We start from the raw sequence: 16,980 nt of genomic DNA, 5'->3' as shown, positions 1-16,980 counted from the left end.
GACGATTCAGTCAATATTATTTTTTGAATTCACCTCCACGTCCCTGTCTGCTGATCGTCCTCAGTCTAAAACTGTCTTTTTTAAAATTTAACTGTAACTCTGATCTTGTCACCTTATCTGAATGACGACTCTGTAAATTAGAAAAATTCAGTTCGTCCAAGACACAATTTCTACATGATTCTCTTCTTCCTCCCCCAATCCGATTCAAATTATTTTCAGTAAAATCGTTACTTAACGTAGTTCCATCTCTATCAATATTATGGATATATTCTGACTGAATCCCACTTGCCCTGACTTACCAATACTTTCTTACATGCGGACATACACGGATTCAGGTAAAAAAAAAAATTATGACTTTGGTAGAAGAGTAAAAATACATCAATTTTATTCAACTATCAAACAAATTTCGCCTCCGCTTTAGACATCTGCCTTCTGAATACTTTCCCAGCTCTGACCAGAAGACAGTTTACATGGTCATCCCACCTGGCTAAACTTTCACTTTTGACCTTTCGAACAGACTGTGACCTCTGACCTTCTGGGTGATTTAACGAACAAGTCTGGTCCGTCCATCCAATCTGTCACGTGACCTTCTTTAGTGATTAACTGCGTGCAGTTGCATTATGAGGACACAATGACCTTCGGAAGACTCTCAATAAATCGTCAACATGTTATTTGGACTTAGACGCTGACTTGTCAGTCTTAATTCAGAAATTACACGACAAAATCTGCATAAGCAAATACAATCAAAATAAAGAGCTGGCAAGGAGAGGTCGAACACGTATGTTGATTGTCCCTAACATAATTATTGAAGCGAAAATACCACGTTTGTAAGCTTAAGACTGTCAACAGAGGTTTTGTTCATTCCGATAACATATATAAAGACCATTAAGTTATAAAGTGTATCTCGAGTACTGCTTTTAGACGCCATGCTCATTTCCTATAGTTAGTATACATTATCTCAGCTTTCATTTATCTATTTTCCTTCTTCTCATGCTCTGTTCTTCTTTTCACTTAGTCCAAGGAATTTTGGCCTCTATACAATTATACAAACATCATTAAGTTAAATATAACAATAATTACAAACTCATAAGTGACATCATAATATACGTAAATGCACTTTACGTGCCAATAACTACCGTATCTCTATGATGAATCTCACACTTTTTTTTTTCATCGATTTTCTTAATGGAACATTCCTTAATAAATGAAGAGCAAGAATAATTATTCAAGAGATATAAATACGTTTTAATATCCTTAAAGTAAACATTCTGATCAATACGTAAAATAAGTTGGGAGAGGGTGTTTTTGCTGTGTCTGTGTCAATATATATATATATATATATATATATATATATATATATATATATATATATATATATATATATTGGAAACCACATGACAGATTTACCTATAAGCGTATAAAAGGCACCGTTTTGAAAAAAAGTTTACCAAATATCCGTCATAACAATGTGGCTAATTCCCGAAAATCAACATTCATTGACATGGGGTCATGGCAACACTGTGAGATGCACCGCCGGCAGACAGAGAATGAGAGAAAAAATGGTCGAGAAATTACACGAGAGAAATAATAAAAAAAGAATGCTTATGCAGGAGAAAAAATGAATGTAGAGAGATAATAAACGAATGAGGAGGGAGAGAAATAACGGTGACCCCATTGTCTTATAGCATCGTATTATAGGACTAGGGCTAGACTTATTTTCAAATTGTTGATTAATTGACGAAAATCAGTTCAGTATAAAAAAAATTAACATTATACAATATAACCTACCCTTTCATAAGTTAATGACCATCGAAAAGTGCGTAATATTTTCAGTTAGGGGGAGCTTTTCCTTATCACTTATTATCTATCCATCATTACTGTTGCCCGATTCGAGGTAAAGTCTACAACATTTCTAAATGCACCTCCAATAATATTTCTTTTTAATTTCCCTTATTTGGATTAACAAATACTTCCCAGTGATCTTAAGCTTTTGCTGTATTTTGTAACAGAGAAGTGGGGATGCATTCTTGTCCGTGGGCCTATGCTGATTTTACCTCACACCAGCCTTCTCCACTCATAATGTTTATCAATGTCAACAAAATAATAGACCGATGATCAAAATCAAGAGCTCGACGATGTTTATAAAGTTTCCTGGGTTAGTAACCAATAAAGTGCTGAATGTGAGAAATGGCAGTTAGCATAATTCAAAATCTGTTAGAAGTAAGGTACTCCTTTCAGCGTCACTGGGAAAGAATTGTAAATGCTTAGCTTCACAGGGTAAGCACTTTGACAGTACATTAGTTTTCATTATAAATCAATCTTTTTGCAATATTTTATACATCGATAAACTCATGGTTTCCTTAAAATACTCCCCGACTTCGTTAATAGCCATTCCCTGATGTTCTCCCGCCAAAAACTGAATTTTCAAGAGGTTAAGTATATATTAGTTTTATCAGACCACTAAGCTGATTAACAGCTCTCCTAGGGCTGGCCCGAATGATTAGACTCATTCTACGTGGCTAAGAACCAATTGGTTAAATAGCAACGGGACCTACAGCTTATTGTGGAATCCGAACCATTTATAGCGTGAAATTAATTTCTATCACCAGAAATAAATTCCTCTAATTTTTCATTAGCCGGCCGGAGACTCGAACTCGGGCCTAGCGAGTGCTAGCCGACAACTCTACCGACTCTCCCAACGAAGTATACTGTAAAATGCCCATAACAACCGCAACACACAAAAATATTTTGCGGTCAAGTCATCTGCCATATTTGCAGTAGTTTCAAACATTTTAAAGGATGCTTCCGTAATATATATTGTTTATTAAAAACAAGGAATTTTTCACCAGATAAGTGGAGACTTCTACATCGGGACAAAAGCGATAGCAGTTCAGTTTCAGCTGCAGCTCAGAATCCCAAAGGCTAGTTAAAATCATTTCCCGTGGCCCTCTTTCTCTGAATGTCGTATTCGCTTACCAATATTTCTTAGTTTTTTCATGATTATGGCCCGGGGACATCAGTAGTAACTCAAAAGGACATATTTATCATTACAGATACTTTTGCACTTTTCGTGTATAATCCCGTGTCTTCCTTATAAATAAGTGCTCTGTATGAATTCAAAGTCATTTTGATTATATTCGAATAAGATGGATTTAAGCCAATGAGCACCGATATCGTGAGTAGTGTTCCTATAACAAATTGCTAATGAAGACAATGTTCCGATGACAGATCAGCTGACACCGACTTTTGCCCGTCTTCTGCTATTAACTGGCTTGGGCAGGGGCACACCTTGTACTGTTTATTCTTATTACGGTCATTTCTCTGTTACCCTTGTCATTACCACCACTGTCTATGTAAATACTAACCAAGTCCACTAAACAGTTACTTCAACAGACTGAATGGTAATTTTCACCTTGAAACGCTAAAGACATGAGCTAATAGGCCTACTATATATTGAAATCACGCAGCGTTTCATACTCAAACCATGGAAATGCAATCACTCAGACAAGAAAAGATCAATTCCCGATCTATACTAATTCTCCCCAAAAGAAACCAATTTAACAAAAACAAAGAAAAAAAAAATAGGCTACAGGCAAGAGGGGTTGCTCCATCATGAAATCACGCAAAGCTTGTACCTTTTCGTTACTTAAACTATTTGTTACCATCCTACTACCTCGCTTTCCACTATTACCAATTACTGGACTTCTAAATGGCTGCTTGTATGGATAGTGATTTATTATATTGAGAGAATAAAGCTAATAGTATTTAAGAGAATACTATCAGCCTAGATCTATCCGTATACAGACTATGCTTAGGCTACCTAGGCTTATGCGTGACAAACATCATTTCCATAGGCGCAGGATATCATCCAAGATCATAAAACAAAAGAGACATAAATACACGCACACACACCAGTCTCAAGCCAGTTTCAAAACGGCCGTCCGTACGGACGAACGAACGAACGCCACAAAATACAACGCTGAAATCCCTGTAGCCACGGAAAATGGAAAATAGAAACGAAGTGTAAACTCACGCACCTCTGATTCGGCGGAGACCTGCGACAGGACTTCGAATGATCCCCTCAAGGAACCGGGGTGCGTACTGGACGATTTAATGATCCCTAGGCACCCTTTCGTCAGCTGACACACAAGGGAAAGAGAGAGAGAGAGAGGGGATTGCGAAGTAGGAGAGTAAATCACAGCACGAGCAGACACGTCCACACGCCAACAGCACCGAGGCACGACTGACGGTCGGGGACTCCGGCCGGGGGCCCGGTGGGTCCATCCAAGCGCTACTGATCGCGGGAAACAAGGTTGGATGGGGGTTGGGGAGATTGTTGGTGAAGGGAAGGGGGCGAGGAGACTCACTGCGGCGAGAGGTTGGGAAACTGCAAAGAGAAAGATACCGAAAGGCGGAAAAGTGATAGATAGGCAGAGAGAGAGAGGAACATCAATAACATAATTTTGAAGTGTATACACCTGTTTTACTTATTTCTTATCTACTACTCCTAACCTTCTCTCTTATCTCTCGTCTTATGGCTTCTTATCTCTCGTCTTAATGGCTTCTTCCAAATGTGCAAATATCAAGAAGAAGAAGGGTAATTACATTAAAAATTACCTCTACATTCTACGTCCTCGGGATTTTCGTGAATGTAGTGATGCAGAAAATTAAAAACACTTTCATCTAATGTCATTTCGGATAAGAAAAACTAAAGGCAGTTATAGAAATAAGAAAATCTGGCTTAGGCTTATGTGAATCCTAGACCTACCTCTATAATGGCTGCCTCAAAAGCACTGATTCTTAAGGCAACGCCATTTGTAATGCTACAAGTGTGTGTGTGTGTGTGTGTGTGTGTGTGTGTGTGGTGCTGCTGCATTTAACACATATTTGGGAATAAAATCGTGAGAAAAAAATTATTTCCTTTGAAAATGTAAGCAAAAATGTCTTCCGTTCTTTACCACGCAATTTATACAAATATTTCTCCATCTTTTTTTCCTCAGGATTTATCCCAAACCTTTTAGCCCTAACAGTAATGTATTAAGGTAATGTATTCCCAATACATTCATCTGCATTTAAGCTTGACAAGGGGGAGAATCTATTAGAGGAATTAGTGGTGGGAATTAATATAACACTGTAAGATCGCTCTGGGATAAATTCCATAGATATTACATTATATTATCTTACGTGGTAATTACGGCAGTAAATTACTTTAAAAAAACAGGATTGAAAACGTACATCGTATTTAAATGATTATGTTCTATTTTTATTTATTTTAGAATACTTTTAATTTTTAGGTTACATTGGAGCTTCAGGTAGCATTGCTTGAAAATACCAATAATTGGATTGCTTATGGCATTTATCAGTTCTCTCTTCTCTCTCTCTCTCTCTCTCGCTGTTAAACGCGTTACAAGAAAGCTAATTAACGTATTTGTAAATTGAATGGTTACGTCATTTATCAGTTCTCTCTCTCTCTCTCTCTCTCTCTCTCTCTCTCTCTCTCTCTCTCTCACAGAGAACAATTGCAGTCTAACTCTCGTTTGTTGTCATTGTCTCTCTCTCTCTCTCTCTCTCTCTCTCTCTCTCTCTCTCATTTTGAACATTACCGATAACCTTAAGTAATAACGACTGATTGAAGATTCTTAAATCAATTTAGTCTCTTTAGCTACAATGTCTCTCTCTAAATATATATATATATATATATATATATATATATATATATGTATATATATAGTTATCAGCAATATATATTTCATGCCGAAAGCCAAGAGAGCTTTTAAAACAAAATCATAATTAACCTTAAGAAAAGCCTCATAAGAAAATGCAGAAGACTAAAGATTACGGCAAGAGGATTCTAGGAAAGGAAAATTCCTTTGCTATTGCCTGCCATTTGCCCAGAGTGCAGAGGACAATTGCAAAGTCGCGTTTCCGAAGTTTTACTGTGACTCACATTAGATTATGCTTTGTCAAGATATAAGGAAGGCTGTATTGACAGCTAACGATATCTTCGCAAAAATCGATTTTTATTGACAATGCTCTGAGATGCATCAAGGTGAGAATGCCCCCTCTGTTTTGAAAAAAAAATAATGAAAATAATATTAGGATTTTACGGTTAGCTAACAAAATATAAACTGGGATTGGAATTGGAATATGAAATTTAGGCCACAGGCCAAGCGCTACGACCTATGAGGTCATTCAGCGCTGAAAGGGAAATTGAGAACAAAAAGGTTTGAAAGGTTTAACAGGAGGAAAGCTTCGCAGCTGCACTGTAAAACACTTGTTAGGAGAGGGTGGAAAGTAAGATGGAAGAAAGAGAATATGAACGGAGGTACAGTAAAGCAAAATATAAAATATAAGTGTTGTTAGGTAGAAAATGTAAAAAGTATACGTACATCCTAACATGAAAGGAGATCGCACTCTTGCCTATCTGTTTCAGTCTTCATGGAACCCTGAAAGAAAACTGAAGCTCTCGAAGTAAGATAATAAACCGAACAGGAGTGACGAACGTGGCGCCACCTACCAGAGCCAGTCTACGAAGTCCGCGAAGATAAGCCTATGTAGTATAGAATCCATTCTGGTAGTGTCACGGATTTAAATCATCGGTCTACGGAGTCGGCGGAGATAGGCCTATGTAGTATAAATCATCTATCTACGAAGTCCGCGAAGATAGGCCTATGTAGTATAGAATCCATTCTGGTAGCGTCACAGTTTTAATCATCTATCTACGAAGTCCGCAAGGATAGGCCTATGCAATATAGTACCCATTCTGGTAGCGTCACAGTTTTGAATCATCGGTTTACAAAGTCCCCGAAGATATGCTTATGTAGTATAGTATCCATTCTGGGAGCGTCACAGTTTGAAATCATCGATCTACAAAGAACGCGACGTAGTATCCATTCTGGTAGCGTCACAGTTTGAAATCGTTTCTCAAACCGCTTTAAATCTAGTTGACGCTCCTAATCCTTTCCTAAGCAATTCCAGACTAACTCCCCAAACCTTGAAATCCTATTTTCTAGTAATTGCAATTATCATTTCTGACCTTTTGTAAACCCTATCCCATTTTGAAGATCAATAGAAGGACATTTTTATAAACCGGTGACCTCATTCTCTCTCTCTTCCAAGGCTCGGCAGTGGCTTCTGCTTCTTGCTACGATATAAACAATAATTTCCTGGGAGAGTCTAGCAACACACGTAATTCTAGACGATGCCCTGTTTTGCGTCTTGAATTGAACTGAACATAGAATTTAGGCTAAAGGCCAAGCACTGGGACCTATGAGGTCATTCAGCACTGAAAAGGAAATTGGCAGTAAAAGGTTTGAAAGGTGTAACAGGAGGGAAACCTCGCAGTTGCACTGTGAATCAATTGTTAGGAGAGGGTGGAAAGTAAACTGGTAGAAAGAGAATATGAAAGGAGGTCCAGTAAAATGAACGAAAGGAGTTGCAGCTAGGGGCCGAAGGCACGCTGCAAAGAACCTGAAGTAATCTTGGATATTTCTTTCAGATTTGCTTGCAGTTTTCATTGCATGAGCACTAGACATCACCGAAGCTGTTTAAGAATCGGAATGCTAAAGTATTTAAAGAATTTTATACATTTTATGTCCCCCGTTAAGCTACAGTATTTAAAAATTCGGGAGTAAATCAAATTCGTCATGTGATGTCCGTAGACTGGCAAACACGTTCCATACTCGTCTGGTGAGAAAAAGTCCAACGTGGCAATAAAGAGCTTATTATTATTATTATTATTATTATTATTATTATTATTATGTGTACCTCAAAAGCGACTAAACACTCAAACTTTTGCAGAATAATGGTAAACAAAGCGATAGAAAGAAAACTATAGATAGCTAGATAGATATATAGACACGTACCCAAACTGAAGGAGAGAAAATTCATGTACGATACAAAACATTCAGTAATCTTGTAATCTTTTGGTTTACAAATCAACACCATCTACAAGAGGACACATCAGCTTAAAAAAATAGAAAGAAAGAAAAAAGCTAAGGAACTGAATACGTTGAAAAATGAATAGAAAACTTATCGGGAAGAAAAATAAAATAGAAAAATGATGGCCAGTGAAACAGCGAATCTCATATGACGTAGATATGGCTGTAACAACCCAATGAGCAGCGCTCAAGAACTTCTTCTTCTGCTTTATCTCGAGAGGTTGTTGTGTCATTCCTTCCTTATATGATTGCTACGAATTGCCCCCCTGCCATTTGGCCGAGGTCTTTGAATAGGGCCGGTTAACGAGCTCGTTTTCATGTTCAGTCTGTGATTTGTATAGGTATAGTATGGCGTCTGTCGTCGAGGTTTCGACTTTACGGGTGCTTAAACTTTCGGGAGGTGATGCTCTCTCTCTCTCTCTCTCTCTCTCTGTCACTTATTTATACATCGTGTCTTTCTCTCACTTGTGTGTCATCTCTCTCTCTCAATATATCATCTCTTTCTCTCACTTATATATGATCTCTCTCTCTCAATATATCTTCTCCTTCTTTCACTTATATATCATCGCTCTCTCTCTCACTTATTTACACCTCGTGTCTTTCTCTCACTTGTATATTATCTCTCTCTCTCTCTCTCTCTCTCTCTCTCTCTCTCTCTCTCTCTCTCTTATCTTTTATTCGAAGGGAGTGGCGTCGCCTAGTATATAAATGTTTGCGTAGTTTTTACATAAAAAAACACTCAATAAATCCTAGAAATGAATTCATGAACGGTCTTAGAAAATTACTCCTTCCCAACTCTTTCATAAGTCAAGCTAAGAAACTGCACTGTCCCAGTTTTATCATTTTAAGTTTAAACAAAAGAAGACTAGATTTTAAGAAATACTAACATCTTTAGAAGCAAAATTGACTGACAAACGCGTTAATTGTACTCGCATACAAATTATTACAGTAGAATAAAATATGACATTTAGACTGCGCTTACCTTAAACATATATAATATTCAGTTTCACTAACGCGTACTCAGAATACCAAAATATCTACCACCCTTATTCTGTAACCGAACTTGCGTCAATGGCAATTCTGGACACCAAGATACCTATTCAAACATTTTACGTTATCTCTAAATAGCTGCTTACCGCGAGAGTTAGTACGATGATATAAAAAGAATTTGTGATACAACTCTGTTCTACATTTGACCTTGTATAGGATACTCTATGGGCAGGGTGAGTAAGAGGGATTATTTCCGCATTGATGGTTTGTTACAAAGCATTTTTAATCGTAAGGTGGGTCCAGGACAACTGGCGTTCGCGCCAATATCTTGGCGCCAATATCTTCGCGCCAATATCTAGGCGCCAATATCTTGGCGCGGACAGAGCTGGGTAAAGCGCGGTTAATCATTTTAATATAATAACATTCGATTGGGTAGTATTATTAATATCGGTAACATGATACATATTTATCCTACATCCCCCACCCCAAGCTACGCATTACTACACAACACAGGTATACTCAAAAATCAAATTTAGAGACAAACAAAATATATAAAAATAAATTTTATGTAAGAATATAACAATACCAACGCGAAAGATCAGGTGTCACAAAAGAGATCTTTAAACAAACAAGTTTTTCCTTTTAATGCACAGCATTGAGAAGTCACCTGGACAACAAACTATATATTAAAGACAATAAATCCAGTACGTTTTGAATCCCAATAGGACTGAGAGTAATCCGACACTGTGGGTCAAAAAAGGATTAGCACAGTTTTGGGATTAACTGAGAGGGCGATATAGCCTAATTACCCAAGAGATAAGCCCCAAAGAAAAACTGTCACCTGGGAACTCTGAACTGAAAATCTGTTTATTTAAACCGAAAATCTGGTTGGATAAACTGAAAATCTGGTTAGTTAAACCGAAAATCTGGTTATTTAAACCGAAAATCTGGTTAGTTAAACCGCAAATCTGTTCAATTAATAAAAATCTGTCCAGTTACACGATCAATCTGATTAGTTCAACTGAAAATCTGGGCATTTAAACAAAAACTCTGGATAGTTAAACCGAAAATCCGGTTACTTAAACCGAAAACCCGGTCAGTTAAACCAAAAGCAAAAGAATTTTGAGACCACAGTCTGTTCAACACTAAGATCGCTAGGGTGGGTCCAGGAAAAGAATATAGCGCCGCCAGATCTATTAATCCTTTTAAATCTCACCCTCGGCGTTAATCCCTTGTTTATGGCTTTGACGGAGATCCGTCATTTACTGCACTTCGTTTTCTGAGAAAACAGCGTTGAGTAAATTTTGTGTGCGCGCGCGTGTGTGTGTGTGTGTGCTGAGTGATATATTAATCATAGTTCTTATAATAATATCATAATGTGTTTAATGTATTAATACTTAAAATTTGTGAGGGTGGTTCGGCAGGAATAGCTCTTCATTTGATTATTATCCATATTTTAGCCGTTATTTATTGGTTACGTGATTGTATTTTCTCAGCGCACCTGCATGTTAAATAGACTATTCATCATTTAGGAGAGAAAAATAATTTACCATAATTACACAGCCTCCTTCCAGTTTCTGAGAGTGAAGACGCTTCAAGGGCGGTGGAGAGATCTGATCCGCTTTGGCTAATCCCTCGTGATATCCATACTGTCCACTGACACTCACTGACTCACTCTGGTTGCTTGAGGTGACCACCGTTCTCGTTCTTGATCGAGCGGGCCTTTTAAATGCCCTCCCTGACCACGTGTCAGCGAAACTGAGGTTCCACGTGTCAGGGAAATCGAGGTTTGGCATGGCAGCCAAAAATTATGCCATATCTCTTTGTTTTCATGGAAACAAAATAGGTTTGTACGGAAAATGTGTGAAGTCAAATATGTTTTCGTTGTTACCTTTAAATGAATCATTTTTTTTTTTCGTTTGAGCAGGCTCTAAACGAGGCAGAATTTTTAACCATAACAATGAGACGTTTGAAACACCATGAATTCCTTAGTCGCCCCATCCTAACGATCTTAGAAAGGTAAACAAACTATAAATATAGAGAAAAGATAAAATATGCATTTTTAACATTCTTGCAACAACTCCAGAATCTGTGTGAACAACAGAACTTTATAGAGAATCTTAGGAGTATTCCGTAAATGGTTTCACCACAGTTTATTACCTCGGGGAGGGACAATATTACCTAGTCGATGCCCTCCCCGTTTAGACGAAGCAATCAACTACAGGTGCCCGACTCTTTGTCCAGGCCAACAAAGAAATACCGGGTTTGAGAGAAGCCTCCCTCGCCCGCTTAGAAAATCGAAAGCTTCTCTTTGTTCATAAGTGTGTGCGAGAGAGAGAGAGAGAGAGAGAGAGAGAGAGAGAGAGAGAGAGAGAGAGCAGCACGTGTTTGTCACAGACGAGCACGCGGAGATTTCTGAAGAGCCATAGAGCGTATGCCATATTCATTGCCACGTCGTCTCTATCATAACACGCAAACATTAAACTGATAAAAATTTCATTCTTTCCTGTTAATTTAAGTAATTCTAAAAAGCTAGATACTTGACATGAAGAAATGTATTTAAAAAAATCAATTCAAAGTGGAAACCTAAAGTAGTCCTTTATATAAAGCGTTTGGGTCTAATTAAGACAGAATAAAGCCAGTCGCACTGCCGAAAGAGAGAGAGGGAATTTTGGTGTAAAGACCAGGACAAAATTTTTTGTTTTATATATTGATTACTTATTTGTTTAGGAAAGTAAATACTTATAATTCTTATTTTCGGACCCAGAAAAAATCCACTTTCTTCAACTGAAAATGATTTACGTAATATATTTCTTTTGTGCTGAGTTACTTGCATGGCAACCGTGAACGCCAGATGACCGTTCACTGAGATTTCAATACTCTTGAACGGGGCTCGGATCCCACGTTAGTCAGCAGACAGTTCAGTTATGTAATAAGTTACAAATTTTATAATATAGCCCAACCTGTATTTTCCATTGCTCACTTTACATATTCATAGAGGAAAACAAATAAAAAGATAAAAAGCTTGTTTAGAATCGTGTATAAATTTACTAACAAGTCATGTTAAATTGTCAGGTACAATTGACGATTAGCTTAATGCTACCCTACAGCGAAAAGTAAGATTCAGCAATTGCAAAATGAAAATTGCAAAGAGAAAGTCTGTTGCATTCTGAAAAAATTTTTATTATACAGAAACAGCTTTGTTGATAATGTTCAGTTTCTGTGTCAGCAAAATTATCATCAGTTCTTACTGGAGTTAAACAATACAAAAGGCTAAATTTAACAGCCATTATCAGATTCACATACCCTGTGGCCTATATGCCCTCACTTACGTCACAATTAATTATTACAAGACACAAAAATAGTTATTAGCAAATACCTTTAGCTCTCCTGTCAGACGCCATTATTTAATGCAAATAGAGATCATCTTTTTGTCATATGCACACTAATATAACTATTAGATCAAGCATTTGTTCATTTTCATCGTATGTTTACACACACGTTCAGTTCTTTACACTGAACTGGACAAAGATCACAAACAAAGTGAGAGACGCCGTCAATCTTGCGTCGACTTCTCTCGAACTCTCTCGCGCAGGGACACAGAACCATGCACAGATTACACTTCCTGTCCAGCTTGGGCAGCTCCTGCCCTCCGAGCTTTTGCCTCCTGAACTGTTCCATTTTCATCAGGTACTCCGTCTTGTCGTTCTTCTTCCTCCTCTTCTTCTGCTCCTTAGACGAAGGGAAACGGTCGTTTAATGTCTTATTATTGGTTTCAGATTTGTGACGGCAGCACTGAGAGGTCCCAGGTCCCTGGGAATGGCTGGGTCCTTGTGAACCGTGACGTTCTTGCAGATCACTAAGTCCTTGGGAATGACTGGGTCCTTGTGAACCGTGGGGTTTTTGGGAATCACGAATTCCTTCAGAATGACTGGGTCCTTGTGAACCGTGGGGTTTTTGGGAATCACGAAGTCCTTGGGAATGACTGGGTCCATGTGAACCGTGGGGCTTTTGGGAATCACGAATTCCTTCAGAATGACTTGGTCCTTGTGAACCGTGGGGTTTTTGGGAATCATGAGGTTCCTTTGGATGGCTGAGTCCTTGATGGTTACTCAATCCTTGGGCACGATGAAGTTCTTGCAAACAGAACATTAAAGGGCGCAGTACTTGTAGGCACGAAGTGCCCTGGGACTCAGAAAAAACCTGGACATTGTGAAGTCCTTGAGAATCATGTATTCTCTGACCAGGGAGAAGCACCTGGTCCCCTCGATAAGGATGTGGGCTGTTGGTAGGACTCTCTGATGCACTGGTCAAATCCTTAGGTTGGGAATCCTGTATTTGTGGTTCCATTCTAGGCGAGAAACCCTTTGCTGTTTTGGGTGAGTCCAAAGTCAACAGCAGCTCTCTGTAGAGCAAAATAAATCAGAAGTTATTGCCACAGAATTATATTATTTTAAACACACAAAATAGATGAAAAAAAAACAAATAAACGAAATATTCAAAGTAGTAAATATGGTAACAAATGAACATTACGAATGGCGGTTGTAATATAATTAAAACCCTTTAAAAATTCTCAGCACTGGTCTATGACTAAACGCAGCAAGAAAATAAGCATTTAACACAAACAACTAAAACAAGAAATGACGGACAAGTTGAATATCGCCTCATAACTGAAAGCAAATTTGGTTTGAAGCTGTCACACTATTCTTTATTCTACCTCAAAAAACATAATAAATAGTCTTACCTTGGCGTTCTGTGGAACTGCCTAGACTTTCCTCCTTCAAGCGAAGTGACCTCTTTATCCAGAACCTTGGAGCGATTGATGTTTCTCAGTCTCCTTCCAAAGTTCAACTGACTTGACCGTGCCTGACCACTGGGTTTTATAGGGGCCCTTTGCCTGCTACTGTTTTTGGTGTTGTATGCTCAGCTTGTACAAGCACGAGTGAGTTGTAGGCTGTGATAGGCCGCTGGACTCTTCAAGGGAGCGGCTTATGGGCACTAATCTGAAGGCAGGGATTTAACTCTTTCCTGGTCCAGTGGTATCTGTCTCCTACGCTTTTGCCCAATACCCTCTTTTTAAAATAAACTATAATTTATTTATTTCATGACCTCTCTCACTGGAAGCACCGTTCGCTTCGTGGATATAACAAAAAATAATTTTTTTTTGCTTTTTTTAATTATGGTTACTATTTATTTAAACAGTATCATGAAAGCAATTATTATTATTATTAATTTACTGCCATTTCCAATTTCTTAATTCTGTTCTCAGTCATAAAAGTATTATCCGTGCATTCCCTTTATAGAAAGCTTATGAAGCCTATTTGAATATCGTTTTGTTACATATGAAAAAATATAAATACAAAAATTATCATTAAGATTCTTTGCGACAAAAACCATGATAGCTTCAAGTAGATCTACAATGTAATAATAATAATCATAATAATAATAATATATTGCAGAGGTACAGTGGGCTGCATTTATGTTAGTCACGGGTTGATGACGAAATCGGTCCCGGAGGCGTTGCGATCTTCTAATTGGTGTTGGTGGTTGGGGGTGGTTGTTGGCTCGGGTACCCTCTACTGGTGTGGCCGGTATTATAGATCGTCCAGACGATATGCCTCCGGCGTTCTGTGTTCGCTCTCTCTCTCTTTCTCTTCCTCTCTCTCTCCCTCCCCTTCTCTTCCTCTCTTTCTCCCCCTTTCTCTTCCTCTCTCTGTGTCTCTCCTCTTCCCTTTCTCTCTCTCTTGTCTGTGTCTGAAGTAGGCTGGTTTCTCCAGACACCGACGAAAGAGAGAAAGAGAAAGTGGGAATGAGAGAGAGAGAGAGACAGACAGAGAGAGAGAGAGAGAGAGAGAGAGAGAGAGAGAGAGAGAACATGGGATGCCGGAGGCATATCACCTGGACGATCTATAATACCGGCCACACCAGTAAGTGGTACCCCGAGCCACACCCACCCCCAACCACCAAATCCGGTTAGGCCTAGAAGATCGCAACGCCTCCGCGACCGATGAAAAACCTCAACCTTAATGCAGCTAAATAACCGACCTGTCAACTGTATACCATTCCCCCACACCCCCGCCTGCTATATATATATACCCACGTGACTTGCATGTCATCATCAATAATAATAATAATAAGTCAAATCTCAACGGAAAGATTCGATATCTCACCCTACCATTCTGTAAGATTTCGTCTATAAATAATATTAATATTCTGGACAATAAAATGACACCTTGAGCCTGTGGTCAATAGAACGACATCTTGAGCCTGTGGTCAATAAAACTACCTCTTAAGCCCGTGATTCCGTCAATTCGACCAAAGGATCTGCTCTTGTAATCCTCAGGTCACCCTTTTGTTTAGGACGCTTTTGAATGTCCTCTCATTCTGACGTGTAGAACTAACCAGCCCTTGTTTGTTTACATGGGCTGGGACAACAGATAACGCTAAAAATATAATAATACAATTCACTTCCTGGCTTACAGTAAATTAACTAATATTAGAAGGACATAGCCGTGAAACTTATTACATTGCCAAGCGTATGGTTTGGTCTACGAACCGTTAATATTCAAAATGTGTCGTTTTCTGTTTTAAAGCCCTCGTTTTCTTCAACATTGCACATTGCGAGGCGATCGTAGACTTGTTTAGGGTTGTCTGTCAACGCCAACTCACTTGATATGATTTTGATGAATCGGACACAGGCACGCAGATGATAGCTTTTTGTATAATTTGATATATAAACACATGCATGCGCATAGACGTAGGCTATGTATTAAAATTTAACACTGTTTTATGGGATGGAAGTAACTAAAATTATGAGACGCTCTCCATTTTTAAACGAACTGTGAGAATTTTTGCTTTTCTTTTCCTTTCTTTTAAACTCCTCTGGCATATAATCAATAAAGAGGAATATAGTAGGTAGAAGTGAAGATGAGGAATTTTCAGTAATCTTATAGACTGATTAAATCACTCCAGGCTGCTTTTAATTACACCAGTGAACGTAAGATTCAACATGTAAGTTAAATGATGATTTAAGCGTTACAGAGGCATCCATTTCCCAAAACGATTTCGGGAAAATATTTTTGCAGCTGAGGCACTATAAAGTAAGTTCCATATGTTAAGTTTCCAAGGTTAATCCAACAGAGTGATAATATAGTTTCGATAGGCCTATAACAACTTTCAAGAAGGATGGCTCATTGAAATGTCATGACAATTCCTCAGATTTGCAAAAAATTGAGAGAAAAATTAGTGCAAATTCGCACCTTCGGTTTTGTACGTAATTTCATTTATATGTACTTACTGCAAGGATGTATGAAAAGTATGGTGCTTATATATGTATGTATGCATGTATGGAATATCATACCTTTCATAAGAACGTCATAGCTTTGCTTTAAAGTTTGTGGGAAAACCAAATGCATTATTTACACTGCGGTATTTTTTATTAATGTGAAATAAACACGTAACTTCTGTTAGTCCCAGTCGCAGAGAGAGAGAGAGAGAGAGGAATCAAGGCCAACCACCAGACGTAACACCGCCCCCCAACAACTTTCTGCGCTAAAGTGAAGTCTACCCGGTTGTGTTGTGACGTGGGCAACCTTGTACCCAAAACAACTTCATTGGTTAATCCTCCCCGAGGGGTGATTTTGACCATTCAGTGTCTTTTGTTTCTAATCCCACGAAGGACCTTTAAAATATGATTCTACACTTAATCCCAGTGGCCACGATCCTACACGTGGGTCTGAAGCCTCTTGCTTCGTAAATCAATCGCTTTGACAGGGAGCTGAAAAGCTTTCGGTGATAGGAAAAGCTTTTTCGAGAGCTGCACGGTATCATGTCGACGACCCGAAGGGTGCTGATAAAGATATTCTGAATCATAATAGTAATATTTTTAATAATAACATCTGAAATCTTCAAGGCAAGGAAATAGATGTAGGCCTAATAGGTTACAGAATCAAATGATCAGTACAGAAATTTCTTCACACAAGAGACGTAGAGAAGCATTTATAGAAAGCAGAACAAAAATAATTTACAGACAGATTCAGTATGTCAGACA

At 38.3% G+C, this 16,980-nt stretch overlaps 1 protein-coding gene across 1 annotated transcript; it reads right to left on the bottom strand.

Moving 5' to 3' along the window:
• Window positions 1–11,954: 11,954 nt before the first annotated feature.
• LOC136855470 (uro-adherence factor A-like) lies at window positions 11,955–13,852 on the bottom strand. The gene is made up of 2 exons (XM_067132542.1): window positions 13,675–13,852; window positions 11,955–13,335 (listed from the first exon to the last, which is right to left on the bottom strand). The coding sequence occupies exon 2, from the start codon at window positions 13,278–13,280 to the stop codon at window positions 12,411–12,413; it is 870 nt and encodes a 289-aa protein (XP_066988643.1). The 5' UTR covers window positions 13,281–13,335; window positions 13,675–13,852; the 3' UTR covers window positions 11,955–12,410.
• Between the last annotated feature and the right edge of the window lie 3,128 nt (window positions 13,853–16,980).

The sequence above is a fragment of the Macrobrachium rosenbergii genome, chromosome 31 (genome assembly GCF_040412425.1).
Source record: "Macrobrachium rosenbergii isolate ZJJX-2024 chromosome 31, ASM4041242v1, whole genome shotgun sequence".
In the NCBI taxonomy this organism is placed as follows: Eukaryota; Metazoa; Arthropoda; class Malacostraca; order Decapoda; family Palaemonidae; genus Macrobrachium; species Macrobrachium rosenbergii.
The sequence above is the reverse complement of the archived record's forward strand: the minus strand, read 5'-3'. Positions and strand labels throughout refer to the sequence as shown.